Source organism: Lepidothrix coronata, unplaced genomic scaffold (assembly GCF_001604755.1).
Source record: "Lepidothrix coronata isolate B3197 unplaced genomic scaffold, Lepidothrix_coronata-1.0 Scaffold388, whole genome shotgun sequence".
In the NCBI taxonomy this organism is placed as follows: domain Eukaryota; kingdom Metazoa; phylum Chordata; class Aves; order Passeriformes; family Pipridae; genus Lepidothrix; species Lepidothrix coronata.
Window position 1 is genome coordinate 76,117 of NW_016690568.1, and position 14,629 is coordinate 90,745.

The 14,629-nt window shown below is 43.7% G+C and overlaps 1 protein-coding gene across 2 annotated transcripts in view; it reads right to left on the reverse strand.

Annotated features, from left to right (window-relative positions):
- The window catches only part of WRN (Werner syndrome RecQ like helicase), a 30,863-nt gene extending 16,569 nt beyond the window's left edge, over nucleotides 1–14,294 (reverse strand). For both annotated transcript variants that reach the window (XM_017839217.1, XM_017839216.1), the window contains exons 1-12: nucleotides 14,159–14,294; nucleotides 13,031–13,139; nucleotides 12,094–12,209; nucleotides 10,941–11,086; nucleotides 7,980–8,128; nucleotides 5,898–6,047; nucleotides 4,285–4,357; nucleotides 3,252–3,360; nucleotides 2,318–2,720; nucleotides 1,616–1,696; nucleotides 1,103–1,247; nucleotides 372–447 (exon numbers count right to left, since the gene is read on the reverse strand). In XM_017839217.1, the coding sequence (XP_017694706.1) occupies nucleotides 372–447; nucleotides 1,103–1,247; nucleotides 1,616–1,696; nucleotides 2,318–2,720; nucleotides 3,252–3,360; nucleotides 4,285–4,357; nucleotides 5,898–6,047; nucleotides 7,980–8,128; nucleotides 10,941–11,086; nucleotides 12,094–12,209; nucleotides 13,031–13,117 (1,535 nt within the window). In that variant the 5' untranslated portion in view covers nucleotides 13,118–13,139; nucleotides 14,159–14,294. The remainder of the gene's footprint in view (nucleotides 1–371; nucleotides 448–1,102; nucleotides 1,248–1,615; nucleotides 1,697–2,317; nucleotides 2,721–3,251; nucleotides 3,361–4,284; nucleotides 4,358–5,897; nucleotides 6,048–7,979; nucleotides 8,129–10,940; nucleotides 11,087–12,093; nucleotides 12,210–13,030; nucleotides 13,140–14,158) is intronic.
- Between the last annotated feature and the right edge of the window lie 335 nt (nucleotides 14,295–14,629).

The following is a 14,629-nucleotide window of genomic DNA, read 5'->3' on the forward strand; positions in this document are numbered from 1 at the left end:
ACAGAACAAGTGAATTTTATCATACTGGATATTTTGTTGAATTGTGGGTTAAAGAAACCCTTGAGGCTGCCTTAGAGTGTTGTCTTTGCACAGTGCAGCCACTCAGACTACTGCAGGTAGGCCCAGGAGTGTCAAAGAGGGGATCTCCAACAGGACTAAGGCAAACAGCATTTGATGCAGACATTCAGAGGAGATCACAAATAATCACTGTAGTTTCCACAGTGTTTGTGGATCAGTTACCCTCAACAAGGACATTGTAAACAGGACCCTTGATTTGTTAGTGGGTTTGTTTAAGGATTAATAAAAACAACGTCCAGGTTGAAAAAAGGGAAAGAAAAATCAGTGTCCCTTTTAACAGAAAATACACTCACAGTTTAAATGAAGAATGCCCAAAATAGGTCTTCAGACACGTGATGTGGCTTTCACCAGGTTCTGGCAGCAGCGGATCTTTAGTGGGAGAGAAGAAAAACCAATTCATCTGGGATTAAATTTTAAAAAGATGAAGCACTCTCTTGACAAACAACAGTCTGCTTGTGACATTAACAGTCACTAACAGCCTGTTAGTGATGCCCAGGGCTTAGAATTTGGGCAATTCCAGTGAAAAGAGACAAACTCAAGATATTTACAAGCTGGAGTGAAGGATTAAAAAAAGCAAGAAGGCTCCTCAGAAACCCCATATGAGGAGGAGAACATATGGCTTGATTAATGAGATATAGCAATAGGACTGTAATGCCTAACTGCTTCATTTGGAACAGGTTAATCCAAACAAATCGAGGTGTATTTCTCCTCACATTTCAGCCTCTCTTCCCCATTAGATTTGTCTCCACAGGGACAGCCCCAGAGCATTAGTTCCAGATCACCCTCCCAAGGCAGAATTTCCCAAGGATTCTGCCATGAAGCAGCAACAGGAGAACAAAACAAAGGCAGATATGGGAGGTGCCATCTTTACATTTTTATCTTTACACAAACCAAGTTCTCCCTTGGAAGTCCAGGTGAGTTTTTTCTTTCTGTTTTAAGAAATCAAATGTTGCTGTGCTTCCACAGCTGCTTCTATAGACAGTCAGTTTATTTAACCATGCATTGAAATTAAAAGAAGAACTACCAAAATATTCCTCCTCTTCTTCCTCAATGCCTTCCTCTTCATCACCATCTGGTGCTACATTCACTTCTGTGTCAGGAGTTTTCCTGGCTTTAGTGGACCCTCTTTCAGGTACAACTCCTTTAGAATCATCTACATCATCTAAAGACTGAGAAATTTGGACAAAAAAATGTTATTTTGGAGCATGAATGGGTAGGTAAAATGAAGTATCTGAGGTAATATGATATTTGGACATTTAACTTCTAAACTAGTTGTAACTTAAATCTAGTGTGGGAATCCAGTCCAAGTTGGCATAGTAATGATGCAACAGGATGCAAGTGATATTTAAGTCTAACACCAGAAAACTGATTTCTTTAGGTATCCACACCTTTATCTTTTGTCCACCTTCTGTAAGCAACACTGTTTTACTTCATATTCCCTAGTTCACAGTGAACTAGGCTCCAGTTCACTGTGATCCCAGAGCATCATCATTATAAAAAAAAAATAAAATTTAAAGATAAACCCTAAGGTACTCACTTTTAACATCTCCATTTCCAGTTCTTCATCACTTTCAATGATACAGGAAACATTTTGTTCATTATCTGTGGAATATTCCTCCTAAAAAAAAACAAAACAAAACAACAAAAACAAAAAACCCCCACACAATTTTCTTACTAGTACCAAAGTTATTTCTGTTTTACCCACAAGCTTCTCAACTTCTGTACATATTATAAACCACTTCTCTGTATGCTTTTGCTTCTTACCAGAAACATTTAAGCTCAACGATCAGCTCTGAAGTTTGTCCACTAAAACCAAAGTATTTGTAGTAAGACAAAAAAACAGCAGTACCACCACATGTGTGACACACTTGGAACATAAGGAAATATTAATCTGATTGAGGAGGCATCAATCCACACTCAGTCACTAGAAGGACTACTAGTTTACAGATCCCTTGGAAACAGAGCTGCTTTTTACTCATGACCAAGCTGAAGATGCTCTAGTGCAGAATTTGCCCCCATACTGCAAGGGATTCTTTGGTAACATTCTAAGAAGTGAAAGAGGAAAACTAATAAGACCACCTAGAGCTCCTGTGGTCTCACTCCTTCCCAACACATGACTGAAGAGCAGCTTCATGGTTGACTACCTTCAGAGGTACTTCCCAGACTGAGCCCTTCTTCCAAAACACTTCAATGTTCTTCCAGGGATAAAAACTTTTTATATCTTGTGGGAAGTAATTACCTCAGGTGCAGCTTCCTTGACCAACTGTTTTGCAGCCTGATCTTCCAAGACCTGAAGTTCTTGCTCAGTAATGTCCAGTGATATGAAGTCATCTCTCTCTTTGTCCATAGATCTGGCTGCTGCAGCCCTATTTTCCACAGTGTTACCTCTCTCTGCCTCCTCTCCATTACTTTCTCCCTCCCAGAGGAGAGCCAGTGTAGCATCAGAGCAGATGTTAAAGTCACCTTCAAGTTGTTTAGCACATTCAGCTTTTTGTGCTTCAACATTTGCTGACTTGGCTTCAAAATTTGTTGGAGTTGCAGCACCACAGCTCCTCTCCAGTCCAGAAGGGGAACCTGAACCCAACAATGTGCTTCTTAAGGCATTTATGTTCTCTGATATCTCAGCCAGTATTTCTGCAGCCCTGGGAAGTAAAGCAAAGCAGTTACTAACACTCATCTGAGCTACAAGCAGAACAGAGGATTCTGAAGTCATCAGTCTCTCCAGACTGAATTTGTCCAAAACTTCACACAGAAACACTCACTCAATATACAACTGACATTCCACTTCTGTGAGAAGAAAATTAAGATTTCTTCACACTGAAAAAAACCCTATAAAGGCCCTCCAAAAGCACTGTCATATGGCTCCCCTGCTTAGATAAACTCTCTGGATTTCTAGTGGGCAGTCACACAAGAGTCCTGAATAGTTAGGAAAAAAGGTCTTGCTGTGCATTTCAGCAAGAAGAAAAACTCAGCCAAGTTCAGTGTCAAACCCACTGCAATTAGACCAGTGCAAACATAAATTCCTACATATCAAGGCAACGTTTTCTTGGAAAAGGACACATGGATAACAGTTGACTGTTCACTCACGTGTATTTTGTTGTGTGGGACCTCAGAGATCAAGAGAACACCCTGATTTTAGAGGCAAAGTAGAGACAAGTTGGCAAAAAACTGACCTCTGAAAGTTTTCCAGTTGTCCAGAAGAGGCAGGGATGTGGGAAGCCAGGTCTGTTATCTCTTCAGCCAGTGAAGTCAAGCGCTCCTTCACATCCTCAGACATGGCATCTGTAAGAAATGTCATCAGTTATTTCACAGTAATTGGGGTCTAACATCTATATGCAATTAAGTCCCATTCCAGTAACTACATTTCTACAACATCTACAGCTGATAAAACAGCTTTTTCCAGGGCTTAAAAGTCCAGTACCCAGGGAATCAGGCCAAGCTTCCATGTGCTTCAGCACTGCATCTCTTCCATTACACATGCTCAGGGAAAACAGATACACAACAGGATCACTACAAAGTGATCCTTCCCTGCTTCCCTCCAGCTTCCAGAAAAGAGCTGCTAACACAGATATGCTGTTTAAACCAAGGCCAAAAAACCTGCAGCTCCTATTAAGGGGATAGTAAGGCCACTTCTGTCTTTGACAGAAGACAAAAAGGCCCCTTTTCAGCCCTAAGCTCCCTGTCATACTTCCTTTATGAAAGATGTAACTGAACAAAAACTAGGACATTAAAATCACTTCTCTGATGAAGTAAATAATGCTAAGGTGCTCTAAAACATTTGGGTCCTATTTATGTGCCTCAAGGAAAGCATTACTCCATAACATGGTTTGTTTTGTGGCCTTTATTTGTTCTTAAATTACATACTTGTCCCTGAATCAGCAGAACTGAGATTAACTCACTGAAGTGTTTCCATAAACAAACTGGAACGACAGCAGGAATTCTTCCCATCTCTGTGTACAGCAGAGACAAACACAAACAGCATCCTCAGACTGCATTCCTACATCCTACATTTTGGAAACAGTCACAGGGTACAGTAACCCTGGGCTTACAAGAGTTTTTACTGTCTGCTCCCTCTGGAAGTGATCTCCAACCATCAAGAAGCTAAACAACCCTGATATTATTATAAAAAACCCAAACAACTAATTGGGAAATGGAATATGGAATTGTACATTGAACAAATTCCTTATGCCTGAATGCATAACTTACCTGCCCTTACACAAAATAGCTTTTGGTCACTGTTATTCATATTTTTCAGTTTTTCATAAACTATGTAGCCAGCCTACAAGGGAAAGGAAATAATTAGTTCTCAGCAGAGAAACAGCATCTGTGAGACCAAACTAAGAAAATTGGGAATTCGTCAGGCAAACCATTGCACAAATACATTGTGAACAGCAAATTCCAAACTGTTAGCCCACTGTCCCACCCCAACTCCATCATCCATCAGGACCAGGTCACATGTTACAGGAGGATGCACAAAAGGCTAAATCCTGACTTGGGATCCCCTTTGGAGCGGGATACTCTTACATAGATCCCAGAATGGGCATCTTGGCAAGTCTGCTGCACACACAAAGCTCCCAGCCCCACCATCTGCTCACCTCATTCAGATTTCATGCTGTGCTCCAGGAAAGAGCTACAAACCTACCAAGGTGGATTCAGTGTGTTTAATATTTCCCTTGATATGAATAATAAGTTGTAACAGAAAAATACAGCCTGAAGCCAGGAATGTGCTAATTAGGCTACACATGTTAACCAAAGCATCTCAGAGAAGAAAAAGAAACAAGTTTACTCCCTCATGTTATCCTGGGAGGCTCCAAAAGGCAGGGCAGGTGAACAGAGCATGGTGGGAAAGATGCATCGCCTGGAAAAAGCTACAACAGCTGAACCAGGCACTAAAAGAAAAAAAAAGCTCTTTTCCTTACTGGTTTGGGTCTTCACAGGTGCTAAACCCCCCATGGCTGAATATTTAACTAAACTAGAAAATATGCAATGTTTCCCTGAGCCAGAAAACAAGAGACCACTGACCCAAATTCCCTCCCTCTATCTAATCCTAGAAATAAAAGCTTTAGGGGATTTTTTTTTTGCTGCCATAAGGAAGGATTTTCTCCCAGAAAGCAGGCAGGATCCAGTAGCATGTTGGAAAAACCCTGCACAGAGCTACAGGAAAACTACACTGCTTCCAAATAACGAAAAACCAAGTATTTCTACAGAGCTATAAAAATTCATATGCAACTAAGTAATTCTTCCTGAGAATCCATACTGTGGATCTCTTGCATTACCCACCGGAGAAGGTTGTGTTTCTTTTAAGCTTAGCTTTCAAATTTCATCTCACATCATCTATTCAGCAGGATTTCGGTTCATAAACAGCTAAGAAAGATGACAATTATTGTCCTTAAATAAACCCCAGCCAAGCCACATCTACATGGGATAGTCACACCGCAAGAATTTAACCTTCCTCCGTACACAAAATACCCCTGATGGCTCCATGAAAACTCACTTCCCTGAGGTGACAACCTGAAATCATTCCAAATGGACAGACTACTCCTCAGGCACACCTGGTGCCCACACCACCTGGCACATTCCAAGCCCAAAGAACATCCTATGGAAGCTCTGGAAGAACATTTAGCTTTAAACACTTCAGACAGACAAGGAGTTGGGACAGCAACCCCATTGGTGGCATTCCCACATTGAGGCACCCCAAGTGCACAGTCGATCTCAGAGCACTCCTAGCTATCAGAAAGGCAGTAAAAGCAGCAGCTAAGAGCACACTAGAGAAGGAATTCATTCCCAGAGGTGGAATGGTGATCCCACATGGTACCTACATAGGCATCTGTGGCCGCATACAGCTTCTGCTCCTCGCTGAGTGGAAACTTCTCCCAGTTGCTACAGCGGACAGACTTGTCCTTCAACAGCTGCTTCCCAAAAAGGTGTTTCACCAAACCATTCAGACTCCACGTCTCCTTACACCTCAGCTGGGAAAAAAAAGAACAAAAACCAAAAAGAGAGGATTAGTTTAAAAGGGAAAGCAACTGGACCTGGCAGAATGTATCCCCAGAAAGAGCAAATTGTACTTACTCCCTCACTGGAAGCAAAAAGCTCTGGGTTAGTCAAAACATATTTAGTTTTTCAAAGCAGTAACTGTCACACTATCAGAAACAGGAAAATCTCGACAAAGCAGTCTCTGGGTTGATAAAATAAAAGCTCTGGACTTAAACAGCATCACCTCTTTCCTCCAGGACTTTTCTATTATTTGCCTTTCTAATTAGAAAAACTTAATATCAAACACTAGGGATTTATTTAATAAAAAAATGCAAGAATAGTCAAGTCCAACGTTTTGTAAGCCTGAAATTGAGCACAAAGCAGAAAAGCACGGCCATAGCCCACACTAACCACTATTCTATGTGCTGGGAAGCAGCTCACTCCCAAGTCTCCAGGAGTCACCCCAGCACACTGCTGTTCCCAATTGCTCCTGCAATCACTTGTCAATCAGAGCTGCTACACACTATTGTCTTCATAGCCAGTCTGGGAAGCTTTCCTTCAGAGCCCAAGAATCCAGGCCTCAGGAGCACAGCCTGCTGTTATTCCAGCCTGGAAAACATGCACAACTATGGAGCCTTACAGCAGCAGTGCAGCATTATCAGCTCATCCTCTTAGATCTGGCATAAAAAAAAAAAATATCTCCCAACTGTTCTTTTTAGGCTCCCCCAGCCTCCCCCTTGCATTGTGCCATTATATATAACCCCGTTCTTTGTTCTCTCAAGCTTCACTTTCAAGTTTATTTTTGGTTTGTTTTCTCTTTAGCAGAAGACTTTTAAGCTGCTGAGATCACACTGCTCATCTTCCCAACAAATTATCCCGAGTCGAATGAGTAGAGTTAAAAAAAAAAAAAAAAAAAGGGGTGACCAAGGAAACTCCAAATTTGAGAAGTAGCAGCTCCTTTCATTGCTTGAGCAAAACAGTTGAATTTGTACAATTTCCAGTCCACTGGGAACTGGAATTTTAAGGTGGCTCATGCGGAAAGCACTGTCCCAAATGCTGATGGTACATCACAGAATGGGAAGGGCGTGGAGAGACAAAGCACAGGTCAGGAAAAGCCTTGCACATACAGAGAGAAGAGCTTTAAAGGGACATAAGGAAAGGAAATTATTTAAAATTTATTTTATTTATATTTATTTAAAGGAAATAAGAAAGGCAGGATGATCTGGAAAGAAATGGACCTTTTGCTTTCTTGTCTAAAAAGACAGCACAGGTCTCCCTACATTAAATGATCTCTGAACTGAACTTCAAGGTGTGCCAGATGCAGCACAACCTGTAAACAACAGGTCAACAGGTGTTCAGAAACTGCGCCCACACAAGAGCAGAGGTGACATCAACTTCAGAATCATGGAAATCAAGATATTTCTACAGCTCCAGACTGTGTGGCAAACACCCCCATGTGGAGGACTCCAAGGAATGCTTGATGCTTCTCTCCAGCACCCAGCAGGCCATGGCAGGAAGGCTTCCTTCTTGTGCCCTATTTACAAGGTTCAGTCATTGCTGGGACAATGACACCACTGCCAGGAGAACCCTGACTGGACACAACCTGGCAATTTCCATCATTAGGAATTAAAGGAAAAGCAGCTGTAGCTGAATTCAAATGCCACACCTTGTAAACACTAAAGGTGAACAGACCTGAAAGGGGACAAATGTTGATTAAAAACTGGCTCACTGACAGACAGTACTCAGTTCTGTAGGCTGTGAGAGGGGTTTTTAAGCTGTTTCTAATTAAGTGACAATAGATCTCTGCTTTATCCCAATGAACACGTTTGCTATGGGAATTGAACTCCTATCGAGACAAGCAAGCCTCCTTTTGTACAGCACAATAACAAGATTCCCTCCCACAACAAAAAGGTTTTAAGTTTTACTTTCTCATTAGCAACGTCAGCCAGCTCCACAAAGCTCTTCAGTTTGATTTCAAAGTCACTCATCAGCTTCCATTGATCTCCCTCAATTCCTACGCCAACCTTTTTAATTGTTTCATCTTCGAGCAGCCTTTTGAGTCCCTTGGGAAAACCTAAAATAGATTAAGCCCAAACATGAGAAACTAAATACTGGAAGATGCCAGAAAGTCTAATGGAAATGACAAAATCTGAGCACAAAGGCCACCTGCAAAACCCTGGGCTTTCAAAGGAAAAGTCCCCAAAGTTCCTCTGTTTATGTGACTCAACTCTGGAATGACTAAAAACGTTAACTGGTTGTGATGGATCATCTGAACACAAGCAAGGAAATATTAGAAATACACAGATTCATCCTGCACCTGAAAACAAACCAAGTAATAACACTCAAACAACTTAAACAACCTTATTCAATCTGTCTTTCTGATTGTTAAATTACATAACGGAAAAGGCAACCTCTAACTGCAAGATATTTTAATTCTCAAAACTGAATGTTCATGAAACCAAACGAAATATCATTTTACTATTTCCCACATCACTCCTTCCCAATTTTGGCTATTTCCCATTTCTGGGCAACAGTTTAAGCCATAAGGATGGGAAATCAGCAGGAGCACAGGTTCTGTGGGGACACACTCAGAGCTAACTCTGGGCTGCTCCAACATTCTGGAAAAACAGAACTCACCAGCTAGATGCTCCACCAAGCCCAAAGAAGTCAGTCTTGTCAGCAAGAAAAAAACAAACCAGAGTATTCAAGCATGTACTCAGATGCTAAGTACTGTATTTTGATTTATCCCGAACTGATGGCACAGAAATCCTGGATCAAAGGGTATTTTCAAGCTTACAGGACTGAATTAAAGCAGGCTGTTTTCTCATCTCATTTTCTTACAAGAGGGAACAGCCACAGACACTTCACCCCTGAACAATAGCAGCCTTTTCCTCCTCTCTGTGTTTATTCCCATTTAAAATTCAGAGCATCTTATTTAAATCCATACTTTAAGGACCCCACAGCTGGATACTCAGAGTTAGTCTCAAGTGGAATTCTAGTACCTACAAACACAGTATTGCACTAACACAGTACTTAGCACCTACCTTGGTTCTGATTTCAAATTTCACCTTTTGCAGCCCTGCAATATGTGTTTATGTACTTCAACAAACACTTGGCCTGGCTGATTTTATTTCTGCATTATTTTCCACAGCTCTCTCTGCCCTCTCATGGCTGCCACTGACACTGTAGAGGCACATTTGCAGCTACAGCCACAGTCAGCTGTGCTGTGGACTGGGAAATTGCAGGTGCAATCCAAAGAATTAGGAAATAATAGTCAAAAAAACCCACAAAACCACTGTAGCCTGGTGCTGTAAGATGCAGACAGAATACATTTCCAAAGCACTTTAGCCATAAAAAAAAAAAATGTGGCAAGTCCTCCACAGAGGAGATAAAACCCAGCCAAATAAAAGCCTGCAATATGCAGCTGACTTATTGTACAAGGGATTTTCACCTGAGAAAATCATCATTAAAACCCTCAAGGATGGGCACTTCCCAGTGGAGGACTTGTGCCCCATTTCAACCACCTCATTCCTAGAAAAGTGACTAACAAACAAACAAACAAACGTCTAAGTTCAAGACTAAGCAGAGGGTACAATCACATTTTGAGAAGCCTGTAAGGAAATAATAATAATAATTAAAAAAAAAAGACTAAAGAAGGGAAAATGATGAACAATCTTCCCAATAAGTAAATGTGCTTTTGTCCTTTCTACACAGTCCAAGAACTCCTATTGCTCCTGAAGAAGAGAGTATTATTCTTTTGGTTAAGACTTACTGCTTTCTGTTGTCAGTGGCTAATTTGGCCAATATCTACATTTCTGTAGATCAAATGGATTGGCATCACGAGCTTAAATTGCCTGTGATTCCTGCAAAATGGCTGACACCTCAATCAGTTCAAAGTGCATCGCCCACTGGCAAGGACAGGAATTTTTGGAAAATGATGCAGGAGGAAACACCATCATCTGCTGTAACAGCATCGACACACAAACATCTCCCCTTCCAGAATCAAAACCATTTCATCTCTTTATGACTCTTCTTCCCTCTGCTTCCTCTCCTCACATCCTTTTTCTTTTCCCCCTGTGCTACTGATGGAATAGCCTCCAGCAATTAAATTTTCCACCCCATTTGCTCCAAATGACAAAGGATTGAACACCAACATTAAAATTACCGCTATTATACCTCAGCGTGAGTCCCCCAGGGAAATCAGAAACCTCTCACAGGCATAGTTTCAATCTAACATTTTAAACCAAAGGTTATAAAATTGCAGTCTCCTTCCCTCATTGCTATTTTCCCTATTTGGAAGCTTTTATTCACATCCATAATGAATTCAGACTCCGCTGAGCACACCCTCTTCTCTCCTCACAGCTGCATCACACCAGGTAGCCAGTGTTCTTTCCCAAAACTGATGTCATAAAATGCAGGTATTGGGAACAAACAGCACAAGAGCCATCATTTTTGAGGGTTTTTGCTGAAGCCAAATTAAAAAAAAAAAAGAAAAAACCAAAAACACAGCCTGCTCTACTTACATTCATTGTTTGTCTTGGCACTAAACAGAAACCTCATTATAGGAGCAGGGAGTTAAATTTTTAAAACTGGAATAAAATATTCTCACCCAGGCAGAAAAATAAGCCTCAAGTAAGACTCTCTTGCCCTGTTCAGAACCAAACACACTGTTCTCAGGCACAGAGGGGGGGCTAAGATTGCCTGGATATGTAAGCATCACTCTTAGGATAAATCCTTTTATTGTAAGTGGGAAAGGGGAGAAAAACAACAGATATTTGCTATCCAGTGTGGTGGGATTTATCAGCCATTGCTCAAGCCTAAGTTTAAACTTAATCACAAGAAACAAGGGGCAGTTCATGTCCTAAGTAAGAGAGGAAATACAGTACCTGCCATGGAAGAGATGTGAAACAAGTAACACTTGTCCTCAGCGACACAGATCTGGATTACAGCAATTTTGGCCATTTTCCCTTTCGTGTAGGATGGTGGCCATTCAATATCAAATCCAACAGCAGCCCCATCTGATAAACTCTGCCTAGAAAAAAAAAAAACAGAGATCCCTCCCATTTATGAGTTCTTCTACCAGGATGTAAAATACCAACCTTAAGTCATCTATAAAGATGAAGAGAATCACAGCCCGTTCATTTCACACCAGCAGGACACAAACCAATTTAAAACCAAAACCATAAGGAGGAGAAATTCCTGCTGGTCCACAAGGTTACAAGAAATACTTCAGAACTGAACTTATCTGATGGTCAATAGTGTATTGTTTATAAATTACTTTAGGTTGTGGGTTGACAGAAGGACAGGGAGAGCCCAGTTACCATCACAGGCAAACCAGACACATCAAAATTAACCAATTTATCATCAATCAAATAAGAGGTGGATAATGAGAAATAAAACTCAACCTTAAAAACACCTTCCCTCCACCCCTCCCTCCTTCCCTGGCTCAACTCCCAAGTTCTCTACCTCTTCCCTTTCAGCAGCACAGGGCCTTTAGCCCCCCCACTGCCAAAACCTTGCCACACAAGCCTCAAGGACAGCCAGATGCAAGAGATGATGGAATAGTTTATATTCCCTTGAAATACTGTATACTGTTCTTTATTTATCTCATGTTCACTTGAAAGCCTGTTCTTCACTCATCTCACAGGACTGGAAGTTCTGTACAGAAGTTTTTCCCCAGCAATATGAGCTGTGCTACACTAGAAGGGGGAAAGTAATGTATTTGCATCACAAATTCACCACCTTTTCTTCAAACAAAGTCCCCAGTTCGGAATTAACACGTGCTTGATTTCTTACAGCTCATACTTCTCCATGAAGTCACTGAAGCTCATGGAATTATCCACACTGTGGAAGGCAAAGGACCTGCATTATAGAGCCTTGACTGCTTCTGCTTTAGAGGGACTGGAAGGGTAAGCCACAGCATCTCCCATAAAAAAATAAACCAAATGGGAAACTATTCCCAAGAGCCAAATCCAAAAAGGAAACAAAAGTAGGACTTAAAAAAACAAAAGAAAACAAAAACTGAGTAAGAGCTGTTACCTGATATCTTCTGAGAGAAGGGAACAGTCACTGGCTTCGTAGCTGTAAACAACAGAGCCACAGAACTCCAGGAATGGCAGCCCATCCTCCAAAACACTCCTCTGCACACCAGGCTTCTGTCAAACAAGATTAGGGAATTACAGGCCACACCTGTCCCCACCAGGGACGTCCCTCCCACCCCATTTACCAAAACACTTGGGTTCCTGCCCCAGTTTCTCTGCTGAACTCGGAGCACTCAGATAACCAGTGAAAGTCACTGTGGTTTCACCTGATACATTTTAATATCTAAGCTACTAATTAGTTACTCCCACTTCATAGAAAAAGAACTACTGGACTGAGTCCTTGGCGTTTTCTGTCATTAATTAATTTTCTAATTGTTAAAGCTGCTTCAGGTGTTACAGGGAGGGTCCCTTCTGTTGAACTGCTCCTATCTGCAGAAAAGGATCCAAGGACACATTAACATTCTTGGGACATCAACAAATTGGTCAACAGTTATTTTTTCTGACACATCCTGCAAAACCTCCTGGAATACTGAACATGTGCAAATGCACAAAAGGCCTTCCCAGAACCAGCTCCACTGCCAAGCTACAACTTGAGGTCATTCCCTTCGGAATGAGAAACCCCCAGTCCCTGCTGATGTGCAGCCCACATTCCTGGGTGAGCAAGGCATCCAAAGTCCCTTATTTTTAGGACTGACAGGAAGCAATTTCTACAGAGACAATGGCAACAGGTGATGTTTTAGCAACACACCCTATTTTAATCTGGGGAAAAAAGAGATTAACAAGCTGATTTAAGTAGAAATAACACAAGAGAACCTAAAATTAATTAAAAATTACAGCTGAATACATCAACAAAAAACAGAGGAACTAAGTAAAAGCACGTGCTCCAAAGTTGGTTTATCATGCAGTCTGCAAAGTTTCTCCAAGCCATGACCTACCTTTTTATCCCACAAAGCTTCCTCCTGGCTCTGTGTAAGCATCCACTCAGGATATTTATCCTGCAGAGCAGCAGTTACCACATCCATGTTTCCCACATTTCTGTTCCTTCTGCATTAAAAAAACCCCCAACAACAGCAAAACAAGAAGTTAGAAGTCAGTTTGTATAGAGATGAGCTGCCACCGTAGTTACAGAAATTACAGAAAACCTTCAGAAGCCCCGAAGTTACAGAAAACCTTAAGTTTAAATGTTAATTAAGGATGTGCCAGCCTAGGATTTAAACAGAAGCAGCTCACCAAGCACAGACAGCATAGTCCCATGACTCCTCCAGAGGGAGAAGACACTTAAGTAAAGATACGCTGTCCCAAACAGCTCTGATGGCTGGAATTTTCTCCCAGGGAAACTGAGCAGGATTTGACTGGATTGGAGCTGTTCCGGCCTTCCCCTGGACTGCTCCTGGTGTGATTTACTCCACCCCTTCCCAGAGCCCCCCCATCACTACACCTCCTGCCCCAGTGCCCCCAGAGCTTCACCTCCTGCTCCCCACTGCTCCCAGTACCACGCCCAGTGCCCCAGTACCCCTAAAGCTCCACCTATTGCCTCCCAGTGCCTCAAAATTGCTCCCCAGTGCTCCCAGTACTGCACCCCAGAGCCCCCCATGACTACATCTCCTGCAGGCCCCAGTCCCCCCAGAGCTTCACCTCTTGTTCCCCAGTGCTCCCAGTACTGCCCCCCCAGTGCTTCCAGGGTCCCCGTACTTTGCCCTCCAGTGGCCCCGTGGCTCCACCTCCTGCCCCAGCGCCCCCAGAGCTTCACCTAGTGCCTCCCAGTGACCCAAAATTGCCCCCCAGTGCTCCCAGCAGTGTCTCCCAGTGCCCCAGTAGGGCTTAGCCCAGCACCCCCCATTGCAACACCTCCTGCTCCAGTGCCCCCAGAGCTTCACCCACTGCTCCCTAATGCCTCAAAACCACCCCCCAGAGCTCCCTGCACTGCGCCCCAGTGCACTCCCTCACTACATCTCTTGCCCCAGCACCCTCAGAGCTTGACCCGTTGTCCCCCAATGCCCCCAAAGCGCCTCCCAGTGCCCCCCATCCCTACACCTCCCGACCCAGCGCCCCCAGAACCTCACCCGCTATGGCCCAGTGCTCCCAGCACAGCCGGCGTCGGCAGAGGGCGGTGCCCAGGGGCTCCGAGTGGGCCTGTCTTGCCGCCGCGGCCTCTCGGTACCCAGTCCCAGCGAGTCCCCGGCGGCCCGCAGTAATCGGACTTCGCGCACGCATTGAGCGTCGCTCCGCGTCGCGCTTTAAATACGTCACGGGCGCCCCCGCCCCTCCGTCCCCACTCGGGTTACCCGAGGTGACGCGCACGCGCGTGGGGCGTCGGCCGCGGGGCACTGTGGGTGTTGTAGTCCCGCGGGCGTGAGGCCCGCGCACCCCCCGGCGCCCCCCGCGCTGCCGCCGCCGCCGCCGCTCTCGGCCGGGCGGGGCCGGGGCGGGCCGGGGAGGGCCGGGGCGGGGCGGAGCGGGCGGCGGGGGAGCGCCAGCCCGTGGCTCTGCGCGGCGGGGGGGGCGGCTGGGCCGCCGGCTGCGGGCGGTGGCGG